The sequence below is a fragment of the Sus scrofa genome, chromosome 14, assembly GCF_054392235.1.
Source record: "Sus scrofa isolate SSC_HxYL_T2T_F1_AM1 chromosome 14, Sscrofa_HxYL_maternal_Yorkshire_Landrace_v2.0, whole genome shotgun sequence".
In the NCBI taxonomy this organism is placed as follows: Eukaryota; Metazoa; Chordata; class Mammalia; order Artiodactyla; family Suidae; genus Sus; species Sus scrofa.
In genome coordinates, this window is record NC_139396.1 from 133,421,883 (window position 1) to 133,439,302 (window position 17,420).

At 41.5% G+C, this 17,420-nt stretch overlaps 1 protein-coding gene across 15 annotated transcripts in view; it reads left to right on the top strand.

Annotated features, from left to right (window-relative positions):
- Positions 1-4,771: 4,771 nt before the first annotated feature.
- Positions 4,772-17,420, top strand: part of ENTPD7 (ectonucleoside triphosphate diphosphohydrolase 7) — a 50,114-nt gene continuing 37,465 nt past the window's right edge. For 7 of the 15 annotated variants that reach the window (XR_014826737.1, XR_014826736.1, XR_014826742.1 and 4 more), the window contains exons 1-3: positions 4,772-4,864; positions 5,151-5,253; positions 6,815-6,997. Coding sequence is in view for 3 of the 15 variants with exons in the window: in XM_003359322.5 (XP_003359370.3) it covers positions 5,246-5,253; positions 6,815-6,997 (191 nt within the window). In the remaining 12 variants the exon portion in view is untranslated. Of the gene's footprint in view, positions 4,996-5,150; positions 5,254-6,814; positions 6,998-17,420 lie in introns of all 15 variants that reach the window. The other 8 variants (XR_014826735.1, XR_014826741.1, XR_014826738.1 and 5 more) reach the window with 2 other exon arrangements.

Consider the following 17,420-nt stretch of genomic DNA (forward strand, 5'->3'; position numbering starts at 1 on the left):
TTACCAGAGCTCCCCAAACTGAGTTTCTGGAGGGAATGCTCAAAATTCCTGTATTTTATTTGGAGAGTAATTGGGGGTTTTCTTGCTCTAAATCTCTCCTATCTAGACTAAGCCCAGGGAATCCCACTTTCCCTGACCAAACATACCCATTATGGTCCAAAACCTATATATTATGTCTTCCTACCAGGCCAACTGGTCCCAGGTCCACTCAAACAGCTGCCAGCTTGTATTTATTTATTTTATTTATTTTTCCTTTTTAGGGCCAAACCTGCAGCATATGAAGATTCCTGGGATAGGGGTCGAATCGGAGGTGTAGCTTGGGCCTACGCCCCAGCCATTGCAATGCTAGATGGGAGCTGCATCTGTGGCAATGTTGGATCCTTAACTCACTGAGTGAGGACGGGGATCAAACCTGCATCCTCATGGATACTAATTGGATTCTTAAACCTGCTAATCCACAGTGGGAACTCTCAAACAGCTGCCAGCTTTTTAAACAATTATTAAAAAATTATTAAAACAATTATTCTGGAGTTCCCATGGTGGCGCAGTGGTTAATGAATCTGACTAGGAACCATGAGGTTGTGGGTTTGATCCCTGGTCTTGCTCAGTGGGTTAAGGATCTGGCATTGCCGTGAGCTGTGGTGTAGGTCGCAGACATGGCTCGGATCCCGAGTTGCTGTGGCTCTGGCGTAGACTGGTAGCTACACCTCTGATTACAGCCCTAGCCTGGGAGCCTCCATATACCCTGGGTGAGGCCCTAGAAAAGACAGAAAAAAAAAATATTATTGGAGTTCCCTTGTGGCTCAGCAGGTTAAGGATCGAGTGTTGTCACTGCTGCATCTCAGGTTATTGCTGTAGCATGGATTTGATCCCTGGCCCCAGAACTTCCTCATGCTGCAAGCACAGCCAAAAAAAAAAAAAAAAATTATTCTTGCCCTAAGAGAAATATGCGTGAGTAAAGTACTACAAAAGCAGAGATGCACCTAAGTTGACTGGGGCAGCTCGTAAGAGAAAAGGTGACATTTGAGCTGAGTTTTGAAAGATAAATTGGAGTTCATTTGGTAGAGAAGTGAACAGAAGTCATTTATGTAGAGTAATAACAAGTACAGAGGCTTAGAGGAAAGAAAAGGCAAAATTCAGAGAACTATAAATATGTCAGAGTTGTGTATGAGAATTCTTGTTAAGGAGCTTGGATGATGTGGGGACTAGATCATATCAGGCGTTGTGAACCACATGAATCAGGTAGGAGACCACAGCTAACAGAATCCCCTGATTCAACTACTTAAAAATAAGAACAATAATGAATTTTTAGTATCTCAAATAAGTCCATAGTAGAGCTGCTCCTATATTGGTTAACTTCACAGCTTAATGATGTTTCCAACAACCCAGGTTTTTCTATTTCTATTTGTTATTCCCAAGCTTGTCTGTCCCCTGCCCCCATGGTTGCTTGATGGCTACAGCAGCTCCAGGTATACTTAGGATTACTTCTGGAGGTAGAAAAGGGGCCTTTTCTTCTCTCTCATCATGTCACCTTTTTATTGACATTCTCCTTGTAAGATGTAGAAAATCTTTCCCAGAAATGTTTTCCCTCCTCCTCCCATGCCTCCCAACAGCTGACTTCCCTTCAGTGTCATGGGCTAGAATTGCATCATATGAATGGGCTCAATATTTAGAAAGGGAATAGGCCACCATGATTGACTTAGACCAGTCACAGTGTACTCCCTAGGGTTGAGGTGGGAGCCTAGCACTCTTTAAGCACATGGCCAAGCATAGCTGTGTGGTTATTAGAATAAAATTGGGGTTCGGTTAACAAGGTGGAAGAGAGATTGTTGGCTTTGGAGGCAGGCAGTCAGGAGAATCTGCCACACCATGCCAAGCAAATTGGCTTACACATCCCACTGGGTTGGGAAACCACAGAAGGATTTTAAAACAAGAAATAGCACGATGATGAGGAGGATGATTGTCTTTTTAGGGCCACACCCACGGTCTATGGAAATTACCAGGCAAGGGGTCCAATCAGGTGCTGTAGCTGCCAGTCTATGTTACCGTCATAGCAATGCCAGATCCGAGCCTTGTCTGCAACATACCCCAGCTCACGGCAACATTGGATCTTTAACCCCCTGAGCAAGGCCAGGGATTGAACCCGAGTCCTCATGGATACTAGTTGGATTTGTTACCACTGAGACACAACAGGAACTCCAGAAATAGCATGATTATATTTCACTATGTCAGAATGGAGAAGTACTCAAGAGGGGCATAAGTCTAGCGGCAGGGCGACCAGTTAGAAAATTTTGTCACAAGATAGGATTTTAGGCATTTGAATTAAGAATACCTAGTGATTAATTGGGTGGAATGGGAAAAGGAAGTAGAAGGAAGAGATTCAAGCATGACTTGCAGATTTCTGCTTGGGTGAATCACAGGGTATTTCGTCAAAATTGAGGACATGAATGGAGGAGGTTTGAGTGGATAAAGTGAGAATGGAGAGACAGTGAGTTTGGTCTTGGACAGTGAGGTACTTACAGGACACATGAAGAAAGATCAGTAAACTTGGAAGAGAGAGTAAAGACCACACTGAACTCCATTAGAGGTTAGAGCAGGATGGTGTGTGGAATAAAGGAGAATTGATGAGAAACAAAGAAGTGCAGACAACTGACACCTACTGCGGGACAGTTTGATTTTGCTCAGGGCTGGGTAAATTCAAGGACTTCTTGAGAAAATTGCAAGTGTAATTGTAGACAAGCCTTTAAAAAGCAGTTAAAAATCTGTTTTGAAATAATGGATTTCTGTCATTTGTTTCAACATGTTGAATTACAGCAAATGAGATGGAGAAATGATCTCAACTCATTTTTTTGGCCTTTCGACTGGAAACCACAGAAACTCAGTCCTGTAAGCTGTTAATCAGATAAACCCTCCAGGTTTTTGTAAAGAATCATGCTTTACAAATGCCTGAGGGCATACGGACTTATTGAAGGAAGTACTGTCCAAACCAGATGGACAAAGAAAGTATAATGAGAAAGTGTTGGGATTAAAATACAGGTTTCTTTTCAGTTTTATAACAATCATTATGAATTGTAAATTAGATGTTTCAATGCACTTTCATGTTCTAAGTTAATATAGTTTATAACCTGTATGAATTAAGTAGTATTTAAACTATAAATAGCAATTTTATTTCCCCTCAAAACCACTCTTTTAGTAGAACACTGAAGTTTGAAATATACATAGATTAGACTTAGAATTGCACAGTTGGCAGGCGATTTCAAGAATTAAAAAAAAAAAAAAATTCTAGGAAGTTCCTGTTGTAGCTCAGCGGGCTATAAACCCAATTAGTATCCATGAGGATGCCACTTCAATCCCTGGCCTCACTCAGTGGATTAAGCATCCAGTGTCGCCCTGAGCTGTGGTGTAGGTCACAGATGTAGTTTGGATCCTGCATGGCTGTGACTGTGGTATAGGCCAGCAGTTGCAGCTCCCATTTGATCTCTAGCCTGTGAACTTCCATATGCTGCAGGTGTGGGCTTAAAAGCAAAAGGCAAAAAAAAAAAAAAAAGAAATTTAAAGGATATGTTGAATTTTTTCCATGTTTACCTTGTCCCAGGCACTGAACTGAGCTCTAGAATAATAAAAAAATACCTGATATTTATATATTTTTGTGGTTAATCCTAAGTTTATGCAACTATTCTACTTAATGTGGTTTCTGGGGGCCTGGATAAAATATAACGAAGTAGAGTAGGGACTGAGGGACAAAGAAGAAAATTGAGAATTGAAGGAGAAAAGCAAGTTAGGAAAACCAATCCTTAGGTTGAGTGGTAAGGGGTGGGGTCAAGTTGGCCTGGTAGAGGCAGTGAAGGATATTCAGGGCAGGTGGGGTGGAGGGATGGAGGAGGCAGAAGGAGCAAAGCCCAGGAGGGCAGAAACCATAGAGCTGCGTTTCTGGAACTAAATAAGGGAGGTGAGGAGCAGCAGAAGATGCTGGCTGCATGGGAAGGTCATGGACGGTCACGTGTGCCACGTTTGTGAGGACTTGGACTTTATCCTGCCCAAATGGCTCCTTCCTGGAGACGAGAGAGGCAGCGAGGCAGAAAAACGATTCAGCATGCATTACCTTTGTGTGTACTACAAGGTCCGGGAGGGCAGGAACACAGCCACTCATAATGTCTGGCTTACAGTAGACATTCAATGAATGTTGAATGAGAGGATTATAAGCGCTTCAGTGTAGTCGTCATTGTCCTCAATTTATGGGTTTTTGTTTTTTTGTTTTTTCCTCACGGGAAATCCGGAGCATCGGTTTGAAAGACTGTAGGGGTTTGAGGTGGGAAAACTACCATTCTGGCACGTATGGTTTGTGGACACAAAACAAATTGTGTAGGCATGGATGCACTTCTGTTGCGGACACCCCGAGACCCACCCACCCGAGCCACTCTGTCCTGGAAACGGCCGCGGAGAAAGCATCCAGCAAGATAACTCGCGCCGCAGAGAAGGCAGCGACCACTGGGCACTCTGGTCACATAAAACAGCTCACCTGTGAGCCTACCACCAGCCCCCTCTAGGCGGAGCCAGGCACGGCGCCCTTCTGGATTGGACGTGCTCGAAATCCGGGGGCGGGCATTAAGGCCGAGCGCTCTAGGGGATTGGTCACTCTGGCGGACGGACGTGCGACCGACGGAGCTGGTTCGCCCATGGCTCCGGCTGGGTGGAGGGCGGGCACCTCTCGGCGGGTCCCATGTCAGTCATTGGCTCACTGCGGTTTCCTTGGGGACGTGGCGCCGCAGGCGTCTAAGGCCTCCTTCCGGCTGAGTTAGAGGCCCGGGGAAAACCTCTGGACCCTGCAGTGCAGGGTTGAGGGAGACGGCGGGCCATTCGACCCGTGAGTGTGAGCGCGAGAAGACTGCGGGGCCGGGAGGGGAAGCGGGGACCTCCATCCCCGCCACCTGGGGTCTGTGGGTTCCTCGAGGATGCCGCTGACCCTCTAGAACGCCCTGCCCCCAGGAAACCCGGGTAGGGTCCCTTCGGCCCCAGGAACGAGAGCCGACGGATGTGGAGTGGGAGCCGGGAGAGTGCGTGGGCATCGTGGGTTTCTTGTGGTGGGGGGTGGGGTCTAGTGTCATGGGCACTGCTTGAGGTGAGCCTGAAACCCAGTCAACTCTTCACAGCCTTCAGACTTAGGAAATGCCTGGGACGAGGAGACCACCTTCTCAAGGCAAAAAGAAAAGGAGGTGACAGGCGTTGAGACCACTGAAGGGAGCCCATGGCTAGGTAAGGTTGCACACTTTATCCTCAGGTGGGAGCCATGTGGGGGGTGGCAGGCAAGTAGAGGGGTATTGGCAGATTGTTACAAGTGAGATTTGCTCTAGGGTTGTATCTGGACTTTGCAGTCTGGTGATGGATGCAGAGAAAATCTAAGTTGCATTCTTTTGAAGACAGATACTGCAGTAGTTTACAGCCCTAGCCCTAGGGTGACAGGGTGAGTGCTCGCTCCGCTCTGAAAAGTGCATGATTGTAAATTTCTTTCAAATTTCCGCTTGAGTGAGGCTAGGTGCCCCTTAGGGAGATTAAACAGACAAACAAAGTATTTCTAATGAACTTTGAAAACAGACTGAGGTCTTCTTGAATCAGTATGGAAAATGAGAGTTCCTGTGTGGTGCGGTGGAAACGTGTACGACTAGGAACCCATGAGGTTGTGGGTTTGATCCCTGGCCTCACTCAGCGGGTTAAGGATCGGTTGTTGCCATGAGCTATGGTGTAGGTCTCAGACGCCGCTCTGGCATTGTTGTGGCTGTGGTGTAGGCCAGCAGCTGTAGCTCCGATTTGAACTCTAGCCTGGGAACACCAGGTGCGACCCTAAAAAGCAAAAAAAAAAAAAAAAAAAAAAAAAGGGAAAGTGAACGTTACAGTTGACTGAAGCTTCTGTGAATCAACATGTATCAAATTATCAAATGAGCAGTTGTCAAATAGAGTTAAGTGAAGAAAGATACAGAACCGTCGTATGGTGTAAAACCAGAGGAATGGAGGTAACACACACGCAGTGTTTTACCATGTATGATATGTATTTATGCTGTGTATACATAAAATATCCCTGGGTAACAGTTGCCTCTGAGAGGGAAATTGTGGCGCTAGGGCACAAGACTCACTTTCTGCTATCAATCTTTTAAACTGTTAGTTTTTTTTTTTTTTTTTTTTACCATGTATGTATGTCACCTATTGAAATTTTTTTTAATCAATTAAATAAATTTCCTGACTATCCAGGTTTTTTGACAGACTTGGTGGGAATGTTGCAATTTGCTCTGATTCTTCATTCTTATGAGGTTGCACAGGGAGATGGAAGATATTTTCATCAACATAAAGTTAGTTCTTTGAAATGCACTTTTAAGTGAGACTGAAAAAACAGCAGAGAAACCTTTTAAAATTTATATAGTAGAAGCACCTTGAACCATATAGGTCCTTTTCTAAAATTTGAAACTAAACAAACATGAAGACTTAGGATGGCATAAATTTTTTGCCTTTATTAGGAAAGGCTTTATTTTTTAATTTATTATTTATTTATTTTGTCATGGCCACACCTGCGGCATGTGGAAGTTCCCATGCCAGAGATTGAATATGAGCCACAGCTGCGATTGGCTTGGCCCAAACCCCAGATCCTTTAACCCACTGGGCTGGAAATTGAACCTGTGTCTCTGCAGGGACCCGAGCCACTGCAGTCAGATTCTTAACCCACTGTGCCACAGTGGGAACTCCAGGAAGGGCTTTAATCTGGCTTAAGCCGTTTTTTAGTACTCAGTTGTAGAGATTTTTCTTACTAATGTTTGTCTCATTTCAGGATCAGTTTTTCCTACCTCTGCCCAGCCTCCTGGTACTTCACTGTGCCCACAGTGAGCCCATTTCCTCGTCAGCGGGTGGCATTCCTAGGACTCTTCTTCATATCCTGTCTCCTTTTACTTATGTTATTCATGGACTTTCGACATTGGGGTACTTCCCTACCACGAGATAGGCAATACGAAAGGTGAGTCAGCTTTCCGTCGCCTTTATCATCCTTGGCTGATAAAGTCATCCTGAAGTCGTAAATATTTTGATAAGCTGTTTAACACTCCTACCTTTGACTCTTGGGGAATACTGCACCTTTCTTAGTAAAACTGCATGCCACTTATAAAGACGATCTTAAGCCCCATTTTGGCAGTGTTAAGTTTTGACTGAGGAGTGCTGTTGCTGCATTTTAACCATGAAAGGCATCTTTCTATTTTCCCATTTTAGTGGGCTGACATGCTGAGTACCTCAATATTTAGGGTTGTTATGTATTCTTGATGAATTGACCCTTTTATCATTATTTTAAAGTTATTTATTTATTTATTTATTTATTTATTTATTTATTGGCTGTACCTGCAACATGCAGAAGTTCCTGGGCCAGGGGTCAAACCCCAGCCACTGTATTGACAGTGTGGAATTCTTAACCGCTAGGCCACCAGAAAACTCCCCTTTAATCATTATTAAATGACTTTATTTTTTATTACATTCTTTGCTCTGAAATCTACTAGTCTGATATGAATTAGCAGCTTTTTTCTTGTGATTAGTGTTAGCATGATCGATATTTTTCTATTCTTTTGGTTTTGGTGGATTTGTGTCTTTATATTTAAAGTGAGTTTCTTATAGGCAGAGTTTAGTTGAGTCTTTCTTTTTACCCAATCTGACAATGTCTGCCTTTTACTTGACCTGTTCAGGCTATTTACATTTATCAGTTATGTTTAGGTTCCAGTCTCTCTTGCTATTTGTTTTCTGTTTGTCACATCTGTTCTTTGTTTGTCTTTCCTCTTTTTTTCCTCCTTCTTTTGAACTGAGTACATTTTTTATGATTACATTTATCTTATCTGTTGGCTTTTTATATATCACTCTGTTTTTGTTTTTTCAGTGGTTGCTTTTGGGTTTAGAGTGTAAAGTATTCATCTTTACCTTACACAGTCTACCTTCAGGTAATATTATACCTCTTCACACACAGAGTGTGAGAATCCAACAATGATATACCTTCATTCCTCCCTTTCTTCTTGGCCTTGGTGCTTTTGTTGTTATAACTTTTACTTCTGTATGTTATTTTTGCTTTAAACATTGAATTTTTTTAAAAATATTTTTTAAAATAAGAGAAAAAGGCTATATATATTACCATTTCTGGGATGGCATAGTTTTCCTTTTGTCTAATGGACTCCCTTTAACGTTTCTAGTAGTGTGAGTCTGTGGTTGGTAAATTATTTCAACTTTTTTTTTTTGTCTTTTAGGGCCACACCTGCAGCATATGCAAGTTCCCAGGCTAAAGGTCGAATTGGAGCTGCAGCTGCTGGCCTACACCACAGTCATAGCAATGCCAGATCTGAGGCTCATCTATGACCTACACCACAGCTCCCAGCAGTGCTGGATCCTTAACCCATTGAACTAGGCCAGGGATTGAACCCACATCCTCATGGATACTAGTCAGGTTGTAACCCACTGAGCCACAAAGGGAGTGCCTTCTTTCAACTTTTATATTACTGGAAAAAGTCTTTATTTTACTTTCTATTTAAAAGAAATGTTCACTGAGTATAGAACTCTAGGTTGATTTTTTTTCTTTCTTCCCTTTCATTCCTTATAGACGAAACTTCACTGTCTTCTAGCTTGTCTTAGAAGTCTGCTATCATTTTTATCTTTGTTCTCTCTGTGTGTGATGTGTCTTCCTCTGGCTGCTTTTAAGATTTTCTCTTTAACACTGGTTTTAAGCAATTTGATTATGATGTGCCTAGGTATAGTTTTCTTCATGATTCTTATGTTTGTGATTTGTTGATTCTTGGATCTATGGATTTATACTTTTTAACCAAATTTGGAAAAAAATTAACCATTATTTTCTTCAAATATTTTCCTGTCCTCTCCTACTTTTCCTTTGGTGTCTCTAGTGACACATACTGAGCTATGTGACATTTTTTTCACAGTTCACTAATGCTCTATTAATTTTTTTCAGTCTTTTTCTTTTTTTTTTTCTAGAGATTTTATGTGGCTGTGCCTTCCAGTTCATTAGTGTTTTCTTCTGTAGAGTCTAACCTACTGTTAGTTCAATGAGAGCTGAATGCCTTTTTTTCCACAGAAAATGCATTTGAATCATTTGATCCAGTTCTAATGCCTTACCATTAGAACTATATCAACTAATAGTTTTAATGCATAAAAGACCTATATTCCTTTATAATAGTGATTCATTTTGCTATTTTTTAAAGATTGGTTTCTGACTATGCTACAAAATGAAATGATGATGTATTGTGTTCATCATCTTCAACATGATTTTCCCTTTACTGCTACCAGAAAGTATCAGGAGGTTTTGGGCTGCAAGTAACAGTCAAACTGACTTGAATAATAAGAAAGTCCAGGGGTAGAGAGATCACATGTTCAACATCAGCTGTCAGGATAGGAGCCTCTGTCTCAGTTGTCTACATCGTCAGCTCACTAAATGCTTGCATAATAGCAGCTAGTAGCAGCCAGGGCTACATGTATCCTCATTCATGTCCTGAAGGAGAGAAGCAGGTATCCCATGCTCTCTTATAAGAAAGAAGACCTTTCCTGGAAACCTCCAGCAACCCTATTCTTGAATCTTTTTTGGTCAGAATTGGGACACATGCCTTCTCCCTTTAATATTTCCAGGTTGTTCTGTCCCCAGAATTTCTCATTTCCTATTTGCTTTGGTCATTCATTCGTTGATTCATTTGACATTTACTGAGCAGTCATTATGTGCTGGGTGATAATAGGAACCAATTCATGAAGACTTTGGTACTTTTTTTTCAAGAAGTTTATATTTTAAAGCTTTCCTCCTCCAGCAGTACAGTTCCTTTGTATTTTTCTCTCTTCTTTTCCAAAGAGGAAACACTTGTTTGGATGACTTGTTTAGATGAGCGTTATCAACAATTGGTCTTAAGAAGTCTGTTAGTGTTGGCTCAATCCATAACTTGAGTTTTTAAAATGCTAATTGAGATTTTCTTGACATACTTGAGCACAGTTTCCCAGTGGAACATAGCGTGGTCTAATTATGGAATTCTACGTAGGATAATATGGCTAGAGGATAGACACTAGGCAGTGAGCGGTGAGCTTTATGGCTAGAGAGGTAGATCGGGCTGGACCTGTTAAGCCATTTTAGGGGGGTTAGGGCAGGGGGAAGGCTTTGAAAGGGCTTTGAAGAGTGATATGATCGGAACTGCTTTTTATTAAAGGAAGGTCACTTTGGTGGCATTGTGGAGAATGAATTGGAATACTCCAAGAGAAAGATGCTGGTGGCCTAAACTTGAGTGGCAGCAATGATGATGGAGAGAAGTAAGTGCATTTGAGGGATGCACTGGAGGTGGAGTGGTCTGATAGTTCTTACTACCACTAAACTCAAGTGGCCAGACCCAGTAAATACTTATGTTGAATTAATTGAAACAAGTTAACCACCGAGCTAAGGAACACACAGACTGTGCCTGTGTAGTGACCTTAACAAAGCCCTCACACTCTGTAATGTGCCGGCTGAGCGGCCAGCACTCATATAGCCTAGAGCTCCTTGTTCTTTAATGGAATAGGTTATGTGCATATGGCCACAAATAACTTTGTGTCATTAAAATTCACTCACTGCTTCCATGAGTCATTTAGGAAGCAAACATTTGTTGGGCATTTGCTGTGTGCATGACACCATGCTAGGCACCAGGGTACAAAGTTGAATAAAACGTGGCCCCTGAACTCACAGAGTTTGTAATCTAGGTAGGGAGGCAGACGTAAAGGAATAACTGTTTCCCTATGAGATAATAGTTTAACTATGTAGATTCAGGAACAAAGAAGCAGAAACTGTACAAGGTGGAGGATCAGGAACAAAGTGACTAATCAGAAACTGATCAGAGTAGGCTCCTACGTAACCACATTTGATGTCATTCATTCATGTACTAAAGGTTTATGTTCTGTACTGATAGGTAGGCTCTCACAAGGAGCTTGTTTGCATTTATTTTACGCACAGTTTCAATTAGCTTGGTTCTTTCTTGTCTCAGAACAGCAGATAAGAGCAAGTTCAAATGGTGGTTGTGGGAAGGGTGTGGTGGTCATTAGATGTGGGCACACTGATGACAGTAATTAATAACGTGCTGGCATCTTGACAGTGAGGCAGGAGGGAGGAAAATTATTAAAAGTGGACTCATTAGGAATTCCCTTGTGGTATAGCAGGTTAAGGATCCAACGTTGTCACTGCACCAGATTGGATTGCTGCTGTGGCACAGGCTCAGTCTCTGGCCTCAGGAACTTCATTATGCTCCAGGCACAACCGGAAAAAAGAAGGGGTGGGGGAGAGAAAAACACCTAGGACTGCCTTATCTCCATTTAAAATTTTTCCTCCAGTGATTCCTTTTTTTTGTGGCAGCTGTTACTGTTTAGGCACAAGTAAGCACTAGCTAATGGTAAAATGGTTAAGCACATAATTAGAATTGACGAAAACACCTGTCTCTCAAGTTCAACAGCTTATATAACTTCAGATACGTGCTTCTGGTTGTGATTTTTTATTATTTATTTATTTGCTTTTCAGGGCCACACCCATGGCATATGGAGGTTCCCAGGCTAGGGGTCTAATCAGAGCTACAGCTGCCGGCCTATGCCACAGCCACAGCAATGCAGGATCCGAGCCGTCTGCAACCTATGCCACAGCTTACGGCAACACTGGATTCTTAACTCACAGAGCGAGGCCAGGGATCGAAGCTACAACCTCATCGTTCCTAGTCTGATTCGGTTTCACTGTGCCATGATGGGAGCTCCTGGTTGTGATTTTTTATTGCATACGTTTAATTTAGTATTTTTTCCAACTTACATTGTTCCTAATTCACATGATGAAATTGTATCAGTATTTTGTATTGAAAAAACATTTTAATTTGAATTTTTTTTCAGCCATTGGCGAAAAAAAATTAGCGTATCACTTCTGAGGTGATATGATATGGCCCAGGATTTTAGAAGCCTTCATGAGGATGTTCTCTCAATTTCAAAACTGAAGAGTTGTTGTATTTCAAACACATGCCTACATTGTTTGTGGAAGGAGAAAGCAGGAAGTTTACATCAGAACTAGAATTTAGGAAAAGGTAAATTTAGAGATTGAGGGGTATCAGTAAGGATAGAATCCAGAACTTTTCTTTTCTTTTTTTTTTTGGCCATGCCTATGGCATGCAAAAGTTCCTGGGCCAAGGACTGAACCAATGCCACAGTAGTAACCAGAGCCACAGCGGTGATAACACTGGATCCTTAACCTGCAGAGCTGCCAGGAAACTCCCAGAACTGTTTTTTTGATTTATATTTCTAAAATAAATTTTATTTTTCTTTTTTTGGCCAAGGCATACAGCAGTTTGATATGGGATCTCAGTTCGCAGACCAGGAGTTGAACCGGGGTCAAAGCAGTGAAAGCACCAAATCCTAACTACTAGACCACCAGGGAACTCTCTAAATTAACTCTTTTTTAAAGAACAGTTTTAGGTTCACAGCTAAATTGTAGGCAAAAAGCACAGAGAGGTTTCCCATATGCCCCTTGCCAACCTACCCCCACAACCTGCACAGCAAAGCTTTTTTTTTTTTTTTTTTTTTTTTTTTTTGTCTTTTTGCCATTTCTTGGGCTGCTCCCATGGCATATAGGAGGTTCCCAGGCTAGGGGTTGAATCAGAGCTGTAACCACCAGCCTATGCCAGGGCCACAGCAACACGGGATCCGAGCCGCGTCTGTGACCTACACCACAGCTCACAGCAACGCTGGATCCTTAACCCACTGAGCAAGGCCAGGGATCAAACCTGCAACCTCATGGTTCCTAGTTGGATTCGTTAATCACTGCGCCACAACCAGAAGTCCCCAGCAAAGCTTTTTTTAAGAATAATGTTGTTAGGAGTTCCCGTCGTGGCGCAGTGATTAACGAATCCGACTAGGAACCATGAGGTTGTGGGTTCGATCCCTGGCCTTGCTCAGTGGGTTAAGGATCCGGCGTTGCCGTGAGCTGTGGTGTAGGTTGCAGATGTGGCTCGGATCCCGCGTTGCTATGGCTCTGGCGTAGGCCGGTAGTTATAGCTCCGATTCGACCCCTAGCCTGGGAACCTCCATATGCCGCCGGAGCGGCCCAAGAAATAGCAAAAAGACAAAAAAAAAAAAAAAAAAAAGAATAATGTTGTTAGACGTGTTTTAGACAACTATCTAGCATGTGCCATATAAAATGTGCTTCAGGAACATTGTCAGACTTAATTCATATTTTGCATCCATTTATTCATCTATTCACTTATTCAACAAATATTGTCTACACTGTGGTATCTAATAGGGTAGCCACTACCCACAGTGGCTATTTAAATGGAAATTCATTGAAATTAAATAAACTAAAAATTCATTTCCTTATCTGCCCTAGTCCCATTTCAGGTGTTCATTGGCTGCATAGGGCCAGTAGCTATCCTATTGAACAATGCAGATAGGGAATATTTCCATATGTCAGAAAGTTCTTCTGGAAAGTGCTAGCCCTGGATGCTGGGTAAAGTGTTAAAATTTATTAATTTTTAGCATGGGGTACTTTTAGCACATATGTGTAAGACAAACAGCAAATTGTTCTTACTTAAATGTTCTGCATATTCAGTACATTTCTTTTTCACCTTAATGTTTAATAATATTCACTTTTTGGTAGTCCTGCTACTGTCTTCGTTAGTGGGGAAATTTTTGTCTGAATGACTTACCGTTCTAAAGAATGTCTTTGGTAGCTGTTAAAAAGTGGTGCCTTCACGTTCCTTTGCCATCTGGAAATAACTGTGAATGCGAGCATCTGTGTGAGCAATCACCTTGATACTGGCCTGCCTTAGGAGTTTTAATTCTGCTTAAAGCAAGGCAAAAACAGGCATTGCTTATGTATGGTTAGAATAAAAATGATAAACTAGGATATTTAGGTGAAGTTAAGGGTTCTTATGTATAGTGGAACAATTCAGAGATTTTGCTGTTTAAATCGAAGGCATTTATTTGTATTTATTAATTTATTTATCTACTTGCCCTTACTGGTGTTTATAAGCAGAGCTTTAAATTATAAATGTTCCTGACTGCTCTGCTTAATCTTGTTAGGGGATAAGCAGTAACCATACAAGATGCTTTTCTGGGCATGTATAACTGTCATCAGTCATGCACAGCCACTCTGCCTATAATGTCATTATATTTGGTTTTGAGCCTTGAACGAAGTTGGAACATGATGACATTCAGCAAAGAGCTGGTAGCTCCATGTTGATGGGGGCCACTTTAATGGACTTTTGTGTATTACTGAGTTCTGCTTGGACTCTAGAAGTGATATAATTAGTGTTGATTTTGAAAGCTAGGTAATGGTTTGGTCAGTTATTGCTCTAATTCTGTTATGATTTGAGGATAATGGCAGTGAAAAGCCAATGTCCTCCACTTCTGCCTTGGGTGATGTATATGTGGGTGCCTTTCTTTTCACTGACTAAGCAGTGACCAGAAGGAAATTGTATCTCAAATAGAGAGGGTATGTGTGTGTGAGGTGAGGGTAAGTGCGTGTGATGGTGAATCACATCTCTCATGGGATGGTGGGTGGGAGGGATTCCAAAGCTTTGGGACTTTTCTCTTGGGCTTTGGGTCCTCTTTAGGGATTGACTCAATTCAATATCTGCAAAACAGGAGTGTCCAGCCGTGCAAGTAATTGACCATGATGGCTACGGCAAATAACAGGTGAAAACATCCAGGGAAGGACCAGTGATCCAACCTAGACAAAGGAAGGCCTTCGAGTGGTTGAAAATTGTTAGAAGCCTGCTGAGATGATGAGATGTCAAAATTCCACAAAGAAGTGACACGATCACTTCCCAAAAGGAAAATTTGTTCTTCAGATATTCATTTGTATGCAAGATGAGAAATAAGGAGACAGCAACTGACCTAAGATTCACATGGAAGTATAATATAAATGCCATTTGGTCCTTTCTCCTTGCATACCAGTGTCAGCTGGCTTTTTTGGCCAGTGTACCACACGGAGACTTCTTTTTTTTTTTTTTTTGTCCACACGGAGACTTCTAAGAGAAAGCAAAGTTGAGTTGTGTCCAGATTAGAGCTATAAAGTTGCTTATCTTGACAGAAACCAAAGAGGATGACAGAATGCTTTGGAAATCCATTGAAAGTTGCTAAGAAGGAGAGCAGTTCATTTTGAGTATAGCTATGCAAAGACACACAGGAGTTATTAACAAACTGATAGCTGCATATTGTGAGCTGTAGGACCAAACCAATCAGTATTGAATTGATACATAGAGAAATGTGAGGCACCTTGTGACAATATCGAGGTGTGCAGATAAGGTACTTACTCTTGAGGACCTGATAGTCTAAATGGAGAGGTGGAGCAAATGAATAGGAAAGAAGTCTTAGGGCTCATACTGAAATATAAACAAACTGCTTAAAGAGAATAATGACACTCCACGTTTTAGAACAGAAGGAGTCCTCCTCTTCAGATCATTGTGGATATTACAAAAGTCAGCACTGGTTTGTTTGTTTCGTTTTGTTTTTGCTTTTTAGGACCACACCTGTGGCATGTGGAAGCTCCCAGGCTAGGGGCTGAATCTGAGCTACAGCTGCCAGCCTGAGGCACAGCCACAGCAACGCCGGATCCAAGCCACATCTTCGACCTACACCACAGCTCACGGCAACACCAGATCCTTAACCCACTGAGTGAGGCCAGGGATCGAACCCACATCCTCATGAATCCTAGTCGGGTTTGCTAACCGCTGAGCCATGAAGGGAACTCCCAAGAGTCAGTCAGCATTGTTGCGTGGAGGCTTCTTAAGAACTGGGAAGCAATGTCAAAGAAGGGAAAGGGGAAGAAATAGAGAAGCAGATGGATGTTAGACAGAAGGTCACGTTAGAGTAATGGTTCTCAATGTGTTCACTGACCCTTTCAGGGGGTCTGTGAGGCTAAAACTATTTTCATAATAATACAAAAATGTTGCTTGCCCTTTTTAAAACTTGAGTTAAAAATATATAACACAAGTTATCACCTACCTTTACCATTTTTAAGTGTATAGTTCAGTAGTGTTAAGTAAATTCACATTGTTACACAACCAATCTCCAGAACTTTTTCATTCAGCAAATCGAAAATTTGTACCCATTAGACAACCCCTAATTTTTTCCCTCCCCCCAGCCCCTGACAATCACTATTCCATTTTCTTTTTCTATGAATTTGCTTACTTTACATACCTTATGTAAGTGGAATTATATAGTATGTGTCTTTTGTGACTGGCTTATCTCTTTTAGCATAATGTCTTCAAAGTTCATTCATGTTGTAAAGGCTGAATCATAGTCCATTGTATGTATATACCACATTTTGTTAATCCATTCATCTGAATTGGCCATTCAAGTCGTTTCTACCTCTAAGCCGTATTATTTGCTCTTTTCACTGAATTGGCATTTACAGTAATGCAAAACCAATGGTGGTGAAAACTGCTGGTTCCTTAGCACAAATCAAGATGGAGCATCACACTGTCCTAGCAGTTATGGTAGTCTTTATTGTCGCCCAATTCAATAGGAAGATATTCTTAGTTCCATTTAAGAATATCTTTTTAATATTCTGTGTGGCAAAATGGGAAATACGCATCAGGCATTTCTGTTGCATACTGAAGTTGTCTCAAGGAAAAGCACTTGGGCAGTGATTTGAACTGTGAGCTGAACCCAGTTGCTTTTATCATGGAATACTATTTTCACTTGAAAGAATAACTGTCAGAAAAACTACGGATTTCAGACCTGGGTATTTCTTTTTTTCTTGTCTTTTTAGGGCCACACCTGCCACATGTGGAAGTTCCCAGGCTAGGGGTCGAACTGGAGCTGTAGCTGCCAGCCTACACCACAGCCACAGCAACATGGGATCCTTAATCCACTGAGCAAGACCAATGATTAAACCCCACATCCTCATGGATCCTAGTAGGGTTTGTTACCACTGAGCCACGATGGGAGCTCCAAACCTGGGTATTTCATAGACATTTTCTTGAAAATGAATGAAGTATAAACCTGCCACTTTAAGGAAAATAGCTGTCAATACTTATTGCCAGAGATAAAATTTGAGCTTTTAGGTGAAAATTAAAAGTTCAGAAAATTTGTAACTGCCACTGTGAGTTTGATAGCATCCCAGTACTTAAAAGACATCTATCTATCTATTTATTTATTTATTTATTTTTATTGAAGTATAGTTGATTTAAAGTGTTGCATTAGTTTCTGATGTACAGCCGAGTGATTCAGATACATATGTGTATGTGCATTTTTATAGATATGTAGATATGTATCAGTGATCAGATATATATATATATTTTTTTCCATTACGGTTTATTACAGGATATTGAATATAGTTCCCTGTGCTATACAGCAGGACCTTGTTGTTTATTTTATATGTAGTAATTTGAATCTGCTAATCCTAGTCTCCTAATTTGTCCCTC